At 54.9% G+C, this 18,667-nt stretch overlaps 2 protein-coding genes across 5 annotated transcripts; both read left to right on the top strand.

Moving 5' to 3' along the window:
• The first annotated feature begins 280 nt into the window (after positions 1–280).
• On the top strand, positions 281–12,445 carry TMEM51 (transmembrane protein 51). 4 transcript variants are annotated; one of them, XM_079326155.1, is made up of 3 exons: positions 281–340; positions 9,280–9,684; positions 11,308–12,445. In XM_079326155.1, the coding sequence occupies exons 2-3, from the start codon at positions 9,350–9,352 to the stop codon at positions 11,708–11,710; spliced, it is 738 nt and encodes a 245-aa protein (XP_079182281.1). In that variant the 5' UTR covers positions 281–340; positions 9,280–9,349; the 3' UTR covers positions 11,711–12,445. The 4 variants fall into 4 exon arrangements, with proteins under 4 accessions (XP_079182281.1, XP_079182282.1, XP_079182283.1 ...); XM_079326156.1 differs by lacking the exon at positions 281–340 and adding an exon at positions 1,035–1,576; XM_079326157.1 differs by lacking the exon at positions 281–340 and adding an exon at positions 4,715–4,739.
• Positions 12,446–16,813: 4,368 nt separating this feature from the next.
• On the top strand, positions 16,814–17,493 carry MRPS16 (mitochondrial ribosomal protein S16). The gene is made up of 3 exons (XM_079326394.1): positions 16,814–16,877; positions 16,949–17,206; positions 17,275–17,493. The coding sequence occupies exons 1-3, from the start codon at positions 16,865–16,867 to the stop codon at positions 17,430–17,432; spliced, it is 429 nt and encodes a 142-aa protein (XP_079182520.1). The 5' UTR covers positions 16,814–16,864; the 3' UTR covers positions 17,433–17,493.
• Positions 17,494–18,667: the final 1,174 nt, after the last annotated feature.

Consider the following 18,667-nt stretch of genomic DNA (forward strand, 5'->3'; position numbering starts at 1 on the left):
CAGGGTGGAACGGAATGGGCTTTAAGGCCCTTTCCAACCCAAACCGGGATTTGGAATTTGGAATTCCGGGATCCATGAAAGCAGAGACGGGCGCTGTGCTGCATCAAGCAGCGGCTGGAGCCGCTCGGAGTGGGTGACCCTATCAGCATCCCCCCACCCCTGGTTTGGGGGTCTCCAGGTGTCCGTGGGGACTCTCCCCACTGTTTTCGGGAGCGTGGGTCTCGCCCGCGCCCCGCGCAGGTTCCGGGAGCGGCGGGGCCGGTGCGGGAAGCGCCGCCCCGGGAGGGCCGGGCCGGGAGGGCGGAGCGGCCCCGCCGGACCCGCGCGGCACCGCAGGGAGGTACGTGGGGCCGGGGACCGGGGGGGACCGGATCCCCCGACAGGGGACCCTTCGGGGCTCTGGGAACCGGAGCGGGGCGGGCTGGGCGCAGTCCTGCCGGGAACGGGACCGGGAACGGGAAAGGGACCGGAGGGGAGTCGCAGCCGGGTCCGGCTGGGGCTGAGCTGGAGTCACTTCCAAAACTCGGGGAAACACCTGCAAAGCGGGGGGAAACACCCCCCAAAGCAGAGCGAACACCCCAAAGGGGGAACGCGCATTCGAGAGTTGGAGCGGCGGCGTTTGGGGAGCGCCGGTGCCTTGGGGACACGGGCTTGGGGTCACCCCTTGGGGACACCCCTTGGGGACACCCTTAGGGACACCCCTTGGGGATACAGGCTTGGGGTCACCCCTTGGGGACACCCTTAGGGACACCCCTTGGGGACACGGGCTTGGGGCACCCTGGCTGGCACCGCGGTGACCGTGCTGAGAGCGAGGGGAAGAGGAGCTGTGGTTTTGGGAACCATCAGCTGGCATTTGGGGAAGGGTGACACCCGGTCAGCCGAGCCCACCGCGGGGGTGGCAGCCCCGCAGGAGTGTCAGAGCCCGCGGCTGGCGGGCCCGGCCCCGGGAAGGTGCAGCAGCCGTGTGTGAGCCAGGCACGCACACAGGGAAGGCAAACAAAGCCAAGGAGAAGGACACCTGTGCAGGGCAGGTCGGGGCTGGGCTGTCCATGAGCCCGGTGCCGGTCACCGGGGCTTTGTCCCTTCCTCTCGTGACATTCCTGACAAAGAATGAGTGGCCTGGAACTTTGAGGGGCTCAGCAAACCCGCAGGTGTCTCCCAGGCAGGTGTGTCCTTGGGTGTGCTGGTGTTGGTGTTTGATTTTTGGAGGTGATGTGGTGGGGACAAGTGTCACTGAGGTTTGTTGGCAATTGTGGGTGTGTGAGCAAAAAGCAGCAGTTCCATGAGCGTGTCCCATGTGAGACAGGTTCTGTGTGAGCCTGGTGAGGTGAAGCTGTACCAGGAGGTGTGCTCCTGGCTTTCCAGCTCCTTAAATCCTCTCTGGAACAGTCTTAGGCCACTGCCAGATGGATGCTGCCACAGCACATCCCTCTACAACAAATCCAAGCATCCTGCAGCTGTCCACAGCACTGGATGTCCTGGCACGAGAGCCAGAAAGGGAAACCTCCCAGGTGTCAGCAAAGAACATGTGGGTGTGGGGCTGGTGAACCCAGCCCTGGACTCAGGTGACTCGGAAGTATGTGAAACACCTTTGATTTTATCTGTGTAATTACACGGGTTGGAAAACCCTTGGGAAGGGCAGTGCCAGGGGAAGGAGGAATGTTTGGCCATGGGTGCCCTGGAGGGAGCTGAGTGTCGCTGCCTGGCGCCGTGCTGGTGCTGTAGGAGATGCCAGAGGGCAGGGCAGGGCTGGCAGCTGGGCAGGGCTGTCTGCTGCTCTCCTACCTGCAGCCTGCGAGGAGGGATCCCTCCAGCAGCCCCAGCTGTGTGCTGCCTCCCCGTGCTGCTCCCTGCTTTATTCATCCCTAGTGTATTTCACAGGCAGCAACTGATGTCAGGGCTCTGTGGAAGGAGCTGAATATCCTGTGTGAGCAGTGCAGGTGGTTTGGAGCTACATAATCCCCAGCAAACCTCCATCCATGTCAAAATACCTGTGCCCACCTTGTGGAACACGGCTGCTCGTGTCGCTTGGCTGCCCAGCCTGCTCCCTGCCCAGGCTGGCTCCTCCAGCATCACTCCCTTCCTGCCCTGGGGGCTCCTTGGCCCTCCAGAGTGGGTTTTCTTTGTGAGAAGCCGTTGGAAAAGCATGGGGAGGGGTGATGCTGTGTTGGGGAGGAAGCTGGAAATGCAGGCAGGGGATGAGGAGGGTGGTGCTGGCGAGGCTGATGGCAGCATGAGGTGCTGGGTTAGAGGCTTGCAGGAAGGGGAGATAATCATCCAGGGGCTCCAGTGCTGGGACAGGAGGTGCTTAAGGCACTCCAGAGGGGCTGGGAATGCTGGGTTCCACTTCAGAGGACGTCAAAAGGGCAGATGGATAATGTCTCCCCATGCTGGAAGGCTCTGGAGGAGGGTGTGTTATCTGGGTGTTATCTGCCACCAAGATGGGGAGAGGTCCCAGAACAAAAACCAGAGGGAGGCTGTGGAGAAATGGCTTTATCTCAGCAGAAACAGAAGATTAGAATTGGAAAAAAAAAAAAAAATTCCAAACTCAGAGGTGCAAAGTGGTGTCCAAAGGAAAGCAGGAAGGAGAAGAAGTCAAAGTGCTGGGATTTTCCCAGGCCTAGATGCACAGGGAATTCACTCCCTGGAGAGATATGAGCTCCTGTGTTGCCTGGAAAATAGAATCGATCTTCCCAACATTAGAGTGGATATAAAAGCAAACATTTACTTGAAAGCTTTCAGGTACACAATATGGTGAAAATCACACATGGTATAGTAATTCTACAATTTTTGTAAGGTTAGTCCATTAGTTAGTTAGTCCAATATACTCTCCAATTAAAAGGTTAGGTGATTAGGTAATAATTTCTGGATCCTGCCACACTGGAAGCAGTGGCTTTTTTTTACCCCACTTTTGTTTTGTCTGGTCCAGATTCTGTTTGGAAAACAGGACATCTTTGTAGTCGGTTCTCTTCTTGGAATAAGACTAAACAGTATTTTTGTAAAGTGTTTCTAAGGTTAGCTTTCTGTTCCTAAATGCAGAGAAGAAAGATAGGAAAAATACTAGAAGTTACAACCATGCATTAACAATCTACAAAGCTACAAAGAGATGAAAAATATAAAAAGCTAAAAATCTTCAGCATCACTCCAAGCCCCCCTCCCTGGTTTAGCAGAGCTGGGACTGGAAGCTTTAGTGTGGCAGCTGGTGCCAGTGGCAGTGGCAGAGGCTGGGTCAGGAAAAGCCCCAGGACAGTGTTTACACAGCAGCCAGGACACAGCCAGGGCTCGCTGACCTGCCATGGCAGCATTGTCCCCAGGAACAAACAGCAAGGTCCTGAAGCACAGACCTGACAGGACTCGGTGTGCCTGTGCAGTCCCACCCGCCTGGCTGGAATGGAGCTATGGGGAGAAGGAGCCTGCCAGGCTGGAGAATTCCTTCTGTCTCAGTGACAAAGGCCAAAGTGGTGGCAGCTGCAGGGCTGATTACAGCCCTGGAGTTTGGCTACCGTGGCCTGTGTGATCTGTGCCACTTCAGACACCTTTGGCCACCTTGCCCAGAGCTCCCAGGGACGCAGCACGTGGCTTGGGAATGGTCAGGGTGTTTTACACCCTGTCTCTGCTGTTCTGCTGGGTGGATTGCAGCACTCTGAGCCTGGGAATGGGAATGGCTTTCCTGTGACACCCTTGTTTTGCAGGAAGTGGCAGAGTTGGGGGTCCTGGGCTCCCTCTGGAGAAGGAGAGGAGGGAGAGCCTTGGGCAAGGTTTGAGGAAAATGTCGCTGTTCCCCCAGGGCTGTCTACTGGTACAGCTGAGGAGGGGTTGTTAAAAGTTAAATTTAGGAAAAGAAGAGGGTGAAATACCTCTTAAATGTCTATAGGGAATGCTGGGGCCAGTGGAGATGTGGATGTGTGTTCTTTTGTTCTCTAAGCAGGAAGTGTAAGCAAAATGTGGAAAATCCCTGATTGTCTGTGTGGGACTGTCCCTCCAGATTCCTGTTCCCTGGTGAGATGCCCTAAAATGGACTGGGATTTGTCCAAAAGGTCAGAAATTGGCTAAATCAGCAGCAGTGCTTCTTTTTGTGACTCAGCTGGATTTCTCTGGCTGTTTCCTGCATCCCCTGGGCTGTATCTGGCCAGAAACATCCTTGTTCCAGTGGCAGCAAGAAGGGCCAAAAGGAGAGAAACCATGGCAGGGAGTTGGAAGTGGATGGTCTTTAGGATCCCTTCCAAACCCAAACATTCTGGGACTCTCTGAAAATACCTCACAAGTTCTGGCCTGTTGCTTTTTAGATCCCCACATGGAGTTTTGTGTTCCTGGTGGGTTGAACCCAAGGGTTCAGCACCAGGTTGTGGCTATTGCAGAAACAAGCTGGTGAGGATGTGCCAGGCCAGCAATTAGCAGGGAAGGGGTTAATGAGCAGGTTCTCTGGGTGGAAGCATGAAGATGAGGGAGAGCCTTGTAATCTAACGTGGAAGAGACTCTGGAATCTTTGGGTGGTTGGAGAACGGGTTTGTTTTCCCCCAGAATTTTCCAGGAAATGAGTTGCATGGCTGGTGCCGCAGTCCCAGCCTGGTTTTTGGAGGCAGCTCTGGGGGGCTGTGCTGGGCAGTGAGGGAGTCCTGAGCTCAGCCCGTGTCTGGGGACTGTCGGGGTCTGCCCTGTCCGTGTCCCTGTCCGTGTCCCTGCAGACTCATCTCCCCGATCTGGGACAAAGGCGCCGCTGCTGGAGCGTGAGTGGGAAGGTGTCACGGCAGGGAAAAATCCAAAGGTTGTGGCGGGCAGAGGAGCGTGGGTGCTGCTGAGGGCAGCAGGGGCTGCCGGGCTTCCTCTTGAGACAGCGGGGCCGCAATTCCTGCGGGAGCTGCGGGGCGTGGGGCAGGGAACGCGAGCGGGGCTGAGCCCTGTGCCCGTGGAGGGGAAGCTGTTCTGCTGCTGCTCACCTGGCCAGGTGTGGTGCTGAGGACAGGCTTATCCCGACCCTCCCCGTGCGCAGTTAACACCTGGGAATGTCGCCAGAGCATCGCGGAGGCTGCGGGAGCGGTGCGGGATGTGCGGGAGCTGCGGGATGTGCGGGAGCTGCGGGATGTGCGGGAGCGGTGCGGGATGTGCGGGAACTGCAGGATGTGCGGGATGTGCGGGAGCGGGGAGCGGTGCGGGAGCTGCGGGAGCTGCAGGATGTGTGGAATGTGCGGGAGCTGCGGGAGCGGTGCGGGATGTGCGGGAGCTGCGGGAGCAGGGAGCGGTGCGGGAGCTGCAGGATGTGTGGAATGTGCGGGAGCTGCGGGAGCGGTGCGGAATGTGCGGGAGCGGTGCGGGAGCGGTGCGGGAGCTGCGGAATGTGCGGGAACTGCAGGATGTGCGGGAGCGGGGAGCGGTGCGGGAGCTGCAGGATGTGCGGAATGTGCGGGAGCTGCGGGAGCGGTGCGGGATGTGCGGGAGCTGCGGGATGTGCGGGTTGTGCGGGAGCTGCGGGAGCTGCGGGATGTGCGGGAGCGGTGCGGGATGTGCGGGAGCTGCGGGAGCGCCCCGGGCTGCGCAGCCCGAGTTTAATGGCTCGGAGATCCTGCGGTAAATCATTGCCAGGGCAGCGCACGGCCGAGCAGGGAGCGGCACGGGCGGGGGAGGGGAGGGGGCTGTAGGGGCTGAAGCACTCAGGCGTCACTGATTGCGGTGTGAGGACAGACTTCTTACACAGCCTGTTGTGAAAGAACAAGGGGAGATGGTTTTAAAGTAAAAGAAGGATAATTTGGACTGGATATTTAAGAAGAAATTCTTCCCTGTGAGGATGGGGAGGATCTGGCACAGGGTGCCCAGAGAAGCTGTGGCTGCTCCATCCCTAGAAGTGTTTGAGGCCAGGTTGGATGGGGCTTGGAGCAACCTGGGATAGTGGAAGGTGTCTCTGCCCATGGCAGGGGTGGGATGAGATGAGATTTAAGGTCCTTTTCCACCCAAACATTCTGTGATGCTGGGATGAGGATCCAGACAGGGCTGGACCCGGGGCAGAGACAGCAGCAGCTCCCTTCCCGGGATACTGACGTCAGGGCACTTGGAGCAGCAATAGGAACAGCTCTGGAAAGCCAGGAGAGCAGCTAATTCAATGGAGAGATAGGCTGGAATAGCAAGTCTCCTGCTTTAATCTGATTGCTGGGCTGATGGGTAGCACTGCAATGGATCTAAGATAAACTTCCAGGCACAGGGCTGACGTAGGAGCTCAAATCCTGCCCACTTCCAGGACTGAGTTGCCTGAGGGGAGCCACAGAGGCTGTGAGCAGGCACAGAGATTCAGACACCATGGTAGATGTGACCAGCCCTGTGTGTGTTCTGTGCCCACTGTGGGTGCAGTGCAATTTTCCTGCCCCAAGGCCATCACAGCTGTTCTCGAGTCAAGTCTTGGCTGGCTGATGTGTTTGTGGCAAGGATGGGAGCTCAGCTGAATCATCAGGCAAGGAAAGACCCCACAGGGCACCAGCAGAGAGCAAAACCTTTGTGTGGGAGGACAGAGGCCAGTGCTGGTGCCACCAGCAGGCTTGGAAGGGCTTGGGTGGGAGGATGGCTCTGGGCATGCAGGTGAGGACAGTCTGGGTGCAGTGCTCTCCACATCCTCAACAGCTGCTCACTAAGATGGAACTAAAGCTGGGCTCAGCAGACACCTTCCCCCAGGAGCACACAGAGAGCAGGCATGGAGCTGGGCATGGCAGGGAAGGATGGAGCACACACAGAGCAGCAGCTCCTGCTGGAGCTGGGCATGGCTGGGAAGGATGGAGCACACAGAGAGCAGGCATGGAGCTGGGCATGGCTGGGAAGGATGGAGCTCACACAGAGCAGCCCCTGCTGGAGCTGGTCATGGCTGGGAAGGATGGAGCACACACAGAGAGCAGCAGCCCCTGCTGGAGCTGGGCATGGCTGGGAAGGATGGAGCAGACAGAGCAGCAGTTCCTGCTGGAGCTGGGCATGGCTGGGAAGGATGGAGCTCACAGAGAGCAGCAGCTCCTGCTGGAGCTGGACATGGCAGGGAAGGATGGAGCTCAGAGCAGCAGCCCCTGCTGGAGCTGGTCATGGCAGGGAAGGATGGAGCACACACAGAGCAGCAGTTCCTGCTGGAGCTGGGCATGGCTGGGAAGGATGGAGCTCAGAGCAGCAGCTCCTGCTGGAGCTGGGCATGGCTGGGAAGGATGGAGCACACACAGAGCAGCAGTTCCTGCTGGAGCTGGGCATGGCTGGGAAGGATGGAGCTCAGAGCAGCAGCTCCTGCTGGAGCTGGGCATGGCTGGGAAGGATGGAGCAGACAGAGCAGCCCCTGCTGGAGCTGGGCATGGCAGGGTATGGTGGGCTTGCCCTGGCTGCCTGTGGCAGATCCCATCAGGATGTCCCAGAACCCCTGAAAACCATGGGAGGCAAGGCTTTACCCTGCCCAGACCCATGTGGGACAGGGATGTGTGCAGGGGGCTGGGACACCCCTCTGGGGTTCTCCCCAGCCCTGCTGAGCACAGGCAGTGAGCAGGGAAGCTCCTCTGCAGATTCCTGCTCTCCAGGCCTGCGTGCCTTTTCCTGCTGCAGCCACTCTGCTTTCTGGGAATGCTGTTTTATTCTGGCCCCTGCAAACTGGGCGTGCACTCAAGCTAAACAAGCAAACATGAAGCTTTGGAGCTCGGGGGGTTGAGCTGAAGGGTGTGGGGAGTGTGGATATAGCACCACTGAGCAGAGCCACCTCGAGCCCAGCTCAGCATAAAGGAGCCAGGGAGGGAAGGAGAGATCCCTGCCATGGCACATCCATAAATCTGCAGGGCTCACTGGGGGGGAGGTGGGGCAGTTCTGGGTGAGGATGCATCTTCCCATGCATGGGGCACGGGGCCTGAGGCCAGGGAGGGGAGGGGGCAGATGTGGCTCTGTGTGTTAGTTTTTGGAAATTGAGCATATTTGGTCGTGGTGACTCAGGAAACATTCAGAGCAGGAGTTTCCCAGCTGTGGCCTGGCTGGCTGGGAGTGTTCATGCTCAGACATCCCTGAGGGATGCAGCTGGGCACTCAGCAGCAGGGTGGGTTGCTGCAGGGAGGGCAGGAGCCAGCCTGGAGAGAGCCAGGGGCTCTCCCAAGGGTTCACCATCCCTCAGCCCTGCCAGCAGCAGCCAGGGGAAGACATAGGGTCGACTGGTTGGGAGAGAGGCAGGTTTGGTTTTTGTTCTCTGGGCAGGAAGGCATTCCAGGGCAGGCAGGCAGCACCTGAGGAGCCCTGCTGCCTCCCAAACAGGGGAAGAGGAGAAGCTGTTCCAGGTTGGTTTGCATTAGAACAGGTTTTGATGGCCTTTTGGTGCTGTGAAGCTGTCAGTTATCACACTCCTGAGGACAGGCAATCTAAGCCTTTAGCAAACATCAATGATTTGATTGTTTTCAAAGGTTATTTCAAAGGATATTACAGCTGAGAAAGTAGCAATGGGTTGTAGCTGCTGGGACTAGGATGGTTCTAGTTTAAGGGTGCTCCTGGGTAGCTCCAGGAGCTCCTGAGGCAGAGGGTCAGATTTTCAGCTAACCAGGAATGAGATCCCGGGAGTTGCTGTAGAGGTTCCAAAGGTACCTTTATTTCTTCAAAGGGTTCTACCAGCAAAATCCAGATACATAGCACAGCAAGGCATTTTTATAGGGTTATGGGGAATTGAAATTCTAACTAGTAAAATTATAAGTTGAGAACTATCCAATTACTTTAAGATTCTAGGTGAGAAAAGACCAATCATCTAGTAAAGTTAGTCAAATAGAAATCCTAAATGATAACAGGGATTTCAGTAGGGGAGCAAACATTTCTCAGGGTATGAAATCCCAGGGGCCCTTTTCAGGGACACTTGTATCATCCACAACAGGTGGGGATGAGCACAGCCAGGAGGGATCCACCTGCCCTGCTCATGACAGTGAGATATAGTGAGATATTCTTGTGTTTGATGAGTTGGTGTTGTGGTGGCTGCACTGTGTGCCATGCACTCAGCACAACACAGCAGTGGGATATAGTGAGATATTCTTGTTGGGTGAGTTTGCCATGCTCTCAGCACAGCCTCCCCTGTGTCCCTAGGATCACAGCAGTGGGATATAGTGAGATATTCTTGTTGGATGAGTTTGCCCTGCACTCAGCACAGGTTCCCCTGTGTCCCTAGGATCACAGCAGTGGGATATAGGGAGATATTCTTGTTGGGTGTTTGCCATGCTCTCAGCACAGGACACAGCAGTGGGATATAGTGAGGTGGTCTTGTTGGGTGAGTTTGCCCTGCTCTCAGCACAGCCTCCCCTCTGTCCCCAGGGCTCGATGAGAGCAGGGCTGCGTCCCCCCTGCCCCAGGCCATGCAGTGACCCGGGCACAGCCCCCAGCCATGGCCCAGTCCCGGGGCAATGGCTCTCACTATGCCCTGACAGCCATCGGGCTGGGCATGCTGGTGCTGGGCATCATCATGGCCGTGTGGAACCTGGTGCCCGGCCTGGGCCCGCCCGACAGGCCCGGCGGCAACAGCAGCAAACCCGAGCGCGGCTCCGGGGGCGGCCTCAGGAGCAAAACCTTCTCGGTGGCCTACGTGCTGGTGGGGGCAGGGCTGCTGCTGCTCCTGCTCTCCCTCTGCCTCAGCGTGCGGGACAAGAAGAGGCAGAGCCAGGAGCTGGCCATCGCCCACGTGCAGCGCCAGGTGTCTGCAGAGCCCTCGCAGCAGGACAGGTGAGGAGGAGAGCGGGACAGGGAGAGGGGTTGGGGTGGGATGGGGACAGGGGGGGTGGTGGTGGTGTTCAGGGAGGTTGGAGCAAGGAGAGGAGGGCAGTGTGTGATGGAATGAGGAAATGTGCCGTGGTTTAGGGTTTTGGTAGGTTTAGGGGAGATGGGAAAGGAGCGACTCCGTCTGTGTTTGTGCAGCTGTAAGTGGAAGGGAGTCCTGCTGGAATGAGAGGGGGGTCAGGACAGAGCTGTGGCTAAGGCAGAGCTGGCAGAGGTTGCCACTCCTGGCTGGCTCACAGGAGTGAGCTGAGGGAACACTGGGCAGGGTGGTGGGTGACACACTGAGCAGGGTGGGTGACACAGAGCAGGGTGGTGGGTGACACTGAGCAGAGTGGGTGACACTGAGCAGTGTAGATGACACAGAGCAGGGTGGGTGGCACAGAGCAGGGTGGGTGACACAGAGCAGTGTGGGTGACACAGAGAGCAGGGTGGGTGACACACAGAGCAGGGTGGGTGACACTGAGCAGAGTGGGTGACACTGAGCAGGGTGGGTGACACTGAGCAGTGTAGATGATACAGAGCAGGGTGGGTGACACACAGAGCAGGGTGGGTGACACACAGAGCAGGGTGGGTGACACTGAGCAGTGTGGGTGACACTGAGCAGAGTGGGTGACACACAGAGCAGTGTGGGTGACACACAGAGCAGGGTGGGTGGCACACAGAGCAGGGTGGGTGACAGAACAGGGGGCTCTGCCACACGCCAGGAGAGCAGCCAGAGGGGCAGCAGAGGGGCTGGGCTGGCTCTGCCTCGCTGGTGCAGCCCAGGTGCCAAAACAGCCTTGGAGAGTGGCCATGGAGTTTAGACCTGGTGAAAGTCTGCAGGGCTCTGCAGTTTGCTCAGGGAACTTTGTGGAGCAGAGCAAAGGCTGCTGCCACAGCAGGCACAGTCTGGACAGACAGACTCTGGGGAAGTCCCTGTCCTCCAGCACAGCCTGTGCACAGAGTGGGGAGCAGCAATGGGACAGTGGGGGTGAGGGAACAGAGGGGAGAGTGACTCTGCTGGCTCTTGTCAGGGTCTGCAGATCCTTGGAGAAAACTGATTTTCCATGTTTGGTTGGAAAGGTAACTTCAGAATGCCAAAGGAATGGCAAGTATAGTGTGCAGGCACAGAGTTGAATCTCTTTGCAGAAAAACAGAAAGTACCCAACCCATAAGACATCAGAATGACAAAGAGACCAATGTCTTTTAACATTTTACCCCTGTAAATGTTATTGCAGGGGTAGAATGTAGACAAATATATTCTGATGTATTTTGACTGAATTTTGAGAGTGGAAGAGAGAAACTGATGTTCTCTTGAGAGAAGAAATCACTGCTGGGCAATAGAAAAGGGTCTGTGGGCAGAGAAAGTGATCAAATATGGCCATAAGTCACAAAAAAAATAAAATATGTGTGAACATAGGTGGGGTCATGATTTATTCTGTCAAGCAGAAGGAAACCGGCATATAATGCAAAAGGGCAAAAACTATTTCTCGTGGGGTGGGTTGGGGTGGTTTAATTCTTTCCTCTCCATCCCCTTCCCACAAGGAAGCTGAAACCATGTGCTACCCAGACTTTACTCTCTCCCCCCAGCCAAGAAGAGGATGAGGATGTCTCCTCCCAGTACTACGTGCCCAGCTACGAGGAGGTGATGAACACAGGCTACCCCCAGCCCCGGGACTCGGACAGGAGCACCAGGCTCAGCGTCTCCCTGCCCTCCTACGAGTCCCTGGCAGGGCTGGAGGAGGTGCCAGGGGCAGCAGGCACAGAGCCTGGCATGGAGAGGGCACCCAGCAGGAACAGCTCCCGTCTCAGCAAGCGCCTCAAGCCCCTCAAGGTGCGCAGGATCAAGTCGGAGAAGCTGCACCTGAAGGACATCAGGTTAAACCTGGCACAGGGCAACAGCAGCGTCCCTATCACCATAGAGCCCCTCACTCCTCCTCCCAAGTATGAGGAGATCCAGGAGAAAATGCCAGTGAGCCAGCAAATGCCTTAAAAAACAAACAAACAAGTCAATAAACAGGAATCTGTGATGCTGCTTGGTTGAGGGTTTTCTAAAACCCACCGTGCCAAGAGGGGTTTGGTGTGTGGGTGCAGAAGCAGCCAGGGCTCCCTGGAAGCTGCCATGTGGAGGATGTGCTGTGGACAAGGATGGGACTCGTTTTTCCCTGGGACTGGGTTTTACAAGAGACTGTGGGGGAAGAAACCTGAACACCACAAGTTCTGCTGCTGTGAAGTAAATGAAGGCTGGACACGCCAAAAGTGTCACTTGTGTTTGTTGTGAGACCATCCAGTGCATCCTCTCATCTCCTCTCCCCCTCACTCCCAGCGAGACTTTACAAGCTACCAAACTGATCCTGCAGAAGGGTTTTCCGAGTGGAAAAGTGAAATGTTTCTTTTTTTGGGTGTCTTTTCTTTGTAGGAAGGGGAAGCTCGTTGCCAGAGCAGCACCACGGCTTCCCCTGGCTCCCAGCTGGGCTGGGCTGGTGGCCCAGAGCCAGCCCTGACTCCTGCCAAGGTCTCTGCTGGGAAGCAGCTGAAAGGGGCTCCTGCTCCTCAGGGAGAGGATGGATTTCTTGCCTCCTTGGCTTTCCCTGATGTGTTTTGTGCTGCATTTGAGGCGAGCGGGTGACTCTGGGGGGTTGGGAGCTGCGTGCTCCAGTGCCAGGGGTGAAACCACTGCTGAGCATCCTGTGCAGGCAGACTGCTCTGAATAAATGTTTTGTACATTGTGTGTGTGTATTTTGTACAGTGTGAGTGTGCTGTCTACATTGTGTGTGTGTTTTGTACATTATGTGTTGTGTACATTCTGTGTGTTGTGTACATTGTGTTTGTGTTTTTATGTTGTGTGTGTGTTGTGTACATTCTTTGTGTGATGTGTATGCCCTGTGTTAGTGTTTATGTTGTGTGTTTAATACATTGTGTGTGTTTTGTACAACTGTGTGTGTTGTGTTTGTGTTTTTTATGTTGTTTGTGTGTTCTGTATATTGTGTGTGTGTTGTACAATTGTGTGTGTTGTGTACATTCTGTGTGTTGTGTACATTGTATTTGTGTTTTTATGTTGTGTGTGTGCTGTGTACATTGTGTTTGTGTACATTTTGTGTGTTGTGCACATTGTGTTGTGTATATTGTGTGTGTTTGTGTTCAGTGTGTGTGTTGTGTACATTGTGTGTTTTTATGTTGTGTACATTGTGTTGTGTATATTGTGTGTGTTTGTGTTCAGTGTGTGTGTTGTGTACATTGTGTGTTTTTATGTTGTGTACATTGTGTTGTGTATATTGTGTGTGTTTGTGTTCAGTGTGTGTGTTGTACATTGTGTTGTGTACATTGTAAGTGTGGTTTTTGTGTTGTGTGTGTGTTGTGTACATTGTGTTTGTGTACATTGTGTGTGTGTGTGTATGTAAAAAATAAGTAAAATGAGGGCAAAAAGGTTCTTTTGGCAGCCCTGGCAGGTGGCAGGGCCCCTGTGGGCTTTGGGATGCACAGTCCCACGTGTCCCCAGCTGATGGGATTGCTGTGGCCACGCCAGCACAGAGCTGTGTTGTGCTGCCAGGACAGTTGCTGGGAAAAAGGAGGGGAAAAACCCTAAACTAAACTAAACAAACAGGAAAAACTCATCCAAACAGGAAGCAGTGGCTTGCAACATGGCCAAGGTTTCCAAGGCTACTGCAGCCACCCTGCTGGCTGGGACAGAGCTACTTTTGGGGTCATTTTGTACAATTCTGTCTTGGTTGAGCCACTCGTGGCTCAGGTTGTGTCGGTTGCTGAATGAGAAGTTGGTTTTTTGGTGCAAGCCCCGCAGGTGAGGGGTTTGGGCAAGGCCTTTCCAAAGCTCAGGGAGTTTCCAGCTGAGTTCCACACCACGAGCATCAGGAGCCACAGAGGGACCAACATCATCCTGCAGGTGGGGCAGAGGCTGTGAGCATCCCAAAACGGGGAGGATGGAGGGAAGAGGATGTGCTGGAGTCCTCTGTGCAAAGTGTGGGGTTTAATCCCAGTTTATGATGGCATTGAGGGACAGAAAAGGGGTTTGGCAAAGCAGGGATGAACCTGGAGCCGCCTCCAGCACCTTCCCTGCTGCTCCAGTCCCTGGGATAACAGATCGTGAATCTCCTGGAGTTCTCTGCCTCAGACAAGAGCTTCATCCTCCGGGACTTCAACTCCCCCCACGGCACCTTTGTCAAAGTGGAAGGTGGGTGGGGATGCTCAGGTAGGGGTGGGATGCTCAGGTAGGGGTGGGGATACCCAGGTAGGGGTGGGGATGCTCAGGGAAAGGTGGGTGGGGATGCTCAGGTAAGGGTGGGGATGCCCAGGTAGGGGTGGGGATGCTCAGGGAAAGGTGGGTGGGGATGCCCAGGTAGGGGTGGGGATGCCCAGGTAAGGATGGGGATGCTCAGGGAAAGGTGGGTGGGGATGCTCAGGTAGGGGTGGGGATGCTCAGGTAAGGATGGGATGCCCAGGTAGGGGTGGGGATGCCCAGGTAGGGGTGGGATGCCCAGGGAAAGATGGGGATGCCCAGGTAGGGGTGGGATGCTCAGGGAAAGGTGGGTGGGGATGCTCAGGTAAGGGTGGGGATGCTCAGGTAAGGATGGGATGCCCAGGTAGGGGTGGGGATGCCCAGGTAAGGATGGGGATGCTCAGGGAAAGGTGGGTGGGTGCTGCTGCCCAGGGAAGGGTGGTTGGGGGTGTCCAGGGAAAGGTGCCTGTGAGAGTCGGTGGGTGGGTGGGTGCTGCTGCCCAGGGAAGGCTCCAGAAGCAGGATCTCGCTCCCGGCTGCTCTGGGCAATCCTCGGGAAAGGCGAAGGAGGATTAAACGAAAAGCTGGAGCTCCCTCTGCTGAAGAAACTCGGGCAGCTCGGTAGAGAAAAGCTCGGGACGGCGCTGCATGAGCAAAGGTAGATCCAGAAAATGTCCCTTCCCTCTATTTGCATCCTGTATTTCCTCCCAATCCACTTCTTAAGAGGAGAGTTGGGGTTTAGGTCACAGGTAGAGCAATTGAAAGGTTCCAATATTATTTTTGTCATTTTGGCTTTAATAATCCAAGATGCTCTCCAGGTCGGGCTGGATCCTGCTGGAGCAGCGAGCAGTGAATTCTGTGTTATCCTCCGAGGCAGGATTTGCACAGAGCTGGGTCTGCACACGATCAGAGCCTTTTCCTCACTCCAGGCTCTGTGATCCCCCTCTGGAGGAGCAGCTTTGGAGCTGAACCTGCTGCCTGCAGGGTGTGCAGTGTCTGACAGGGGAACAAGGATGGGCAGGAGAGAGAGAGGCACAAAGAGGAGGAAAAGGGATGAGAGGTGGAGGGACAGGGAGAGATCCTCACAAAGACAACACAAAACAAACAAAAAAGAGCAAACAACACCAAAGAAAGGCAGGAGCCAAAGAGGGAACAAACAAATCTTTATCACAACTTTAGTGAATCACTTTCTTTTCAGTTACACTTCCTCAAATGTGTTTCTGTACAGCTGAGTCATTCGAGAGAAAATAATTTTACATCAGTTTCAATGGAGATTGATACAAAACCAAGGACAGCTCTACCAAATGCAAAACATCCTTGGACAAAAGTCTGTGCAAGCACAGGGCTTTAGAATGCAATACAGATGACAGAACAAATAACATCACCCTATATAATTTCAATCTCTCAAAAATCCAATCACTTGAAATACACAGGAATGCAATACAAAAGGAAGTATAGAAGGGCAAAGCACAGTGTTTATACAAGTACAGGGCATTCAAATGCAATAAAACTACAGAATAAAAAACCAAAACAAATGAATACACAAAGCTGTGCAATTCCTGCACAGGGTCAAAACTACAGAACATAACAAAAACACATTCATAACCCAAATCCATATTCCTACCACTAACTCCAAACCCTAATTCCTAAATAAAAACCCCAAACCCTAATCTTAAACTAAGCCTTAACCCTAAGCCCTAATCCAAACCCTTCCCTTCATCCCAAACCCTGACCCCACAGCTGATCCACCTGTCACCAGGCAGCAGCAGCAACTCAAAATCCCCAATTTTGGTATTTGGGTTAATTCCAGAAATACCCAAACAGGGACATCTCTGTTTCCTCCTGTGGGTCACCTCTTCTGACATCTTCCAGCTACATCTCAAGTTATATTTGCATTTGAAAGCCCTATAATTCTATATTGGGGATTTCTTATATTCTAAAATCTTGTATATGATATAGCAGGTATGAGGGTTATTTTAAAATCAATTTTTATATAAAGCAACATTATTTGTCAATAGACAAATAATATAGGTAAAAAAAGATAGACTAGATAGATATAAAAAATTACAAACTTTGCCATTTCAGTATTTTAGGCACACCCTCCCCATGAATTTTCAGGTACTTTGGGGCTGTAACCTTCCTTTTGGGCACCACCCGTGAGTCCCCATCCATCGTGTGATAATTGATAAAAGATTCGTGTTAATCATAAAAGTATTGGGGTTTGTATAAACCAGAACACTTGGGTCTGAAATGAAGCATGACACTAAAGAAAGGAAAATATATTATTAAATAATTTTGTTTTAAATCCTCCTGTTATGAGTATTGTGTTTATAAATAAATTGTATCTACTGACAGCAAAACAAGGCTTTCACACAGCCCAAGAGATTCTGCAAAATCAGGTTTCCTGCTTGTGTGTGATCAATTGCAGCCTATCCCTGAGACCAGACTGCCTGATTCTGCCATTCCTTATCTACCAAGAGCAGATGGTTATCTGTGGAACTTGACAAATTGTCTAGAGACTAACATCATCCAGTGATCCCACAGACATCACTGCTTACCTGGCAGAACTATGATAACAAAAAAAATAACAATTATTGATGACTACAAGGAAACCATGCTATAAAAGGGAGCTGCAAACCACAGTTTGGTGGAGCATGGAATGGGCAGTATCCCCGCGTATCCCCAGCGCTGCTTGCTCTGTCTATATAAAATAAAGCAATCTAAATCTTGCTGAATATCGAGACTTTCTCAGTTATAACAATCGCCACCGCAGCGCCGCTCTCATTGCGACATTGGGATGTCCCAAATGACGTCACAACTCCTCAGACTACAACTCCCGGCAGCCACCGCGCCGCCCATGCGTTTCCTGCCTCTTACGTCATCAGTGCGCGCCGCGCGGGCCGTGCCGCCGCCATGGTGCAGCTCGGTGAGTGCGGTGGGCTCGGGGGGCGCTGCCCGGCCCGGCCCGGCCGTGACCGCCCCGCGCTTTCTCCGCAGGGAGCCGCCTCCTGAGGGGCCGCGGCGGCCACGTCGTCATCCGCTTCGCGCTGGGGGGCTGCACCAACCGGCCGTTCTTCCGCATCGTGGCGGCCAACAGCCGGCGGCCCCGCGACGGGAGGTACCTGGAGCAGCTGGGCTGCCTTGACCCGCTGCCCAACGCGTTCGGCGAGAAGGTGGCGGGGCTCAACCTGGAGCGGCTGCGCTACTGGCTGGGCTGCGGCGCGCAGCTCTCGCGGCCCGCCGAGAAGCTGCTGGGTAGGCCTGGGGCGGGATGGGGGCGGGGGCGCGCTTCGCTCCGGCTCTCACCGCCTCTCACCGGGCAGGGCTGGCGGGGTTCCTGCCGCTCCACCCCATGACGGTCACCGCCGCCGAGAGGCTGCGCCGGCGGCGACAACGCGAGCAGCAGCCCGAGGCTGCCCCTGCGGACGGCTCGGCCCGGCCCGGCACCGACACCGGCACCGGCACCGACACCGCGGCCTGACACGGCCCGGCCGGGAGGGGCTGGAGCGGCCCGGGACCGGGAGCGCACCGGGACCGGGAGCGCACCGGGCTGGGGCTGCACCGGGACCGGCAGCGCACCGGGCTGGGGCTGCACCGGGACCGGGAGCGCACCGGGCCGGGAGCGCACCGGGACCGGGAGCGCACCGGGCCGGGACTGCACCGGGACCGGGAGCGCACCGGGACCGGGAGCGCACCGGGACCGGGAGCGCACCGGGCCGGGACTGCACCGCCCCGAGCACTCCTCCTGCTCTGTCAGTGCATCTGGCCCCATTAAAATGTTACCTCTACACTCTACACCGTCCATCTGCTGCTTTCTGCAGACTCCTCAATCCAGGCTGGCTGTTTTGCCATTGCAGAAGGCATGCACAGCGTTTCCTGGCTGTGCCGTTGGCTCCAGTGCTCCCTGCAGCAGAGCCTGTCCTCTGCCTGCTGCCACTGACCTGCTGCACTTGTCAAGTGTTTTGACTCCTGGCTGTGATTTACTGTAACAGAGTAATCCAGGGTTCAGGGGAGGCCTGGCACAGACAAGTGCTACTGGAAGTGCAGCTGGTTTCTGTGTACTTTCCCCAGAGAGGTGCTGGGCCTGTTTCATTTAAAATCAAAATAGAAAGATTTCAGTCTCACGTAAAGAGGGACTAGTCTGTCTGTTCTTATGGACTAAATTAATAACTGTTTTCCAGATGTACAAACTGCTCTGTGCAGGTCAGAACAGTTTGTGCAGCAGGGCACAGCCTCTGGGGCAGCAGTGGGGTTCTGTGCACAGATGCACAGTACTGTGTACCAGGACACGACAGCTCAGCTCTAAAAAGAAAAGAACAAAACGGGAAAATAAAAACCAAAACAGGCATGCTGAGCATACAAAGCACAATTCTCAGCTGCTGTGATGCTGACAGCAGATGAGGGCTGAGAACAAATTGCAGTGAACATTTCTCACCCTGCAAACGGTGAGAGGTGCAGGGCTGGGGAAAAGGGTGTGTCTGAGGCCTCCTGGAATTTGGTAAAGAAAACCAGTAGCAGGTAGTTGTGAGCACTGAATGCCATTTGCAGTTTGGACTGAACCTGCTTTTCAGAAGGTTATTTGATACTTTTCTCTGGAGCCATGAAGAGCCTCTGTTGCTTAAGGGGGCTGTAGATAATAATGGAGTGCATAGGGATGTGGGTTCAAGGGTGTGTTGCTGTAAACACTTCACTAAACACTTCACAGCAAGAGCTTGG

Source organism: Erithacus rubecula, assembly GCF_903797595.1.
Source record: "Erithacus rubecula genome assembly, chromosome: 24".
Classification (NCBI taxonomy): Eukaryota; Metazoa; Chordata; class Aves; order Passeriformes; family Muscicapidae; genus Erithacus; species Erithacus rubecula.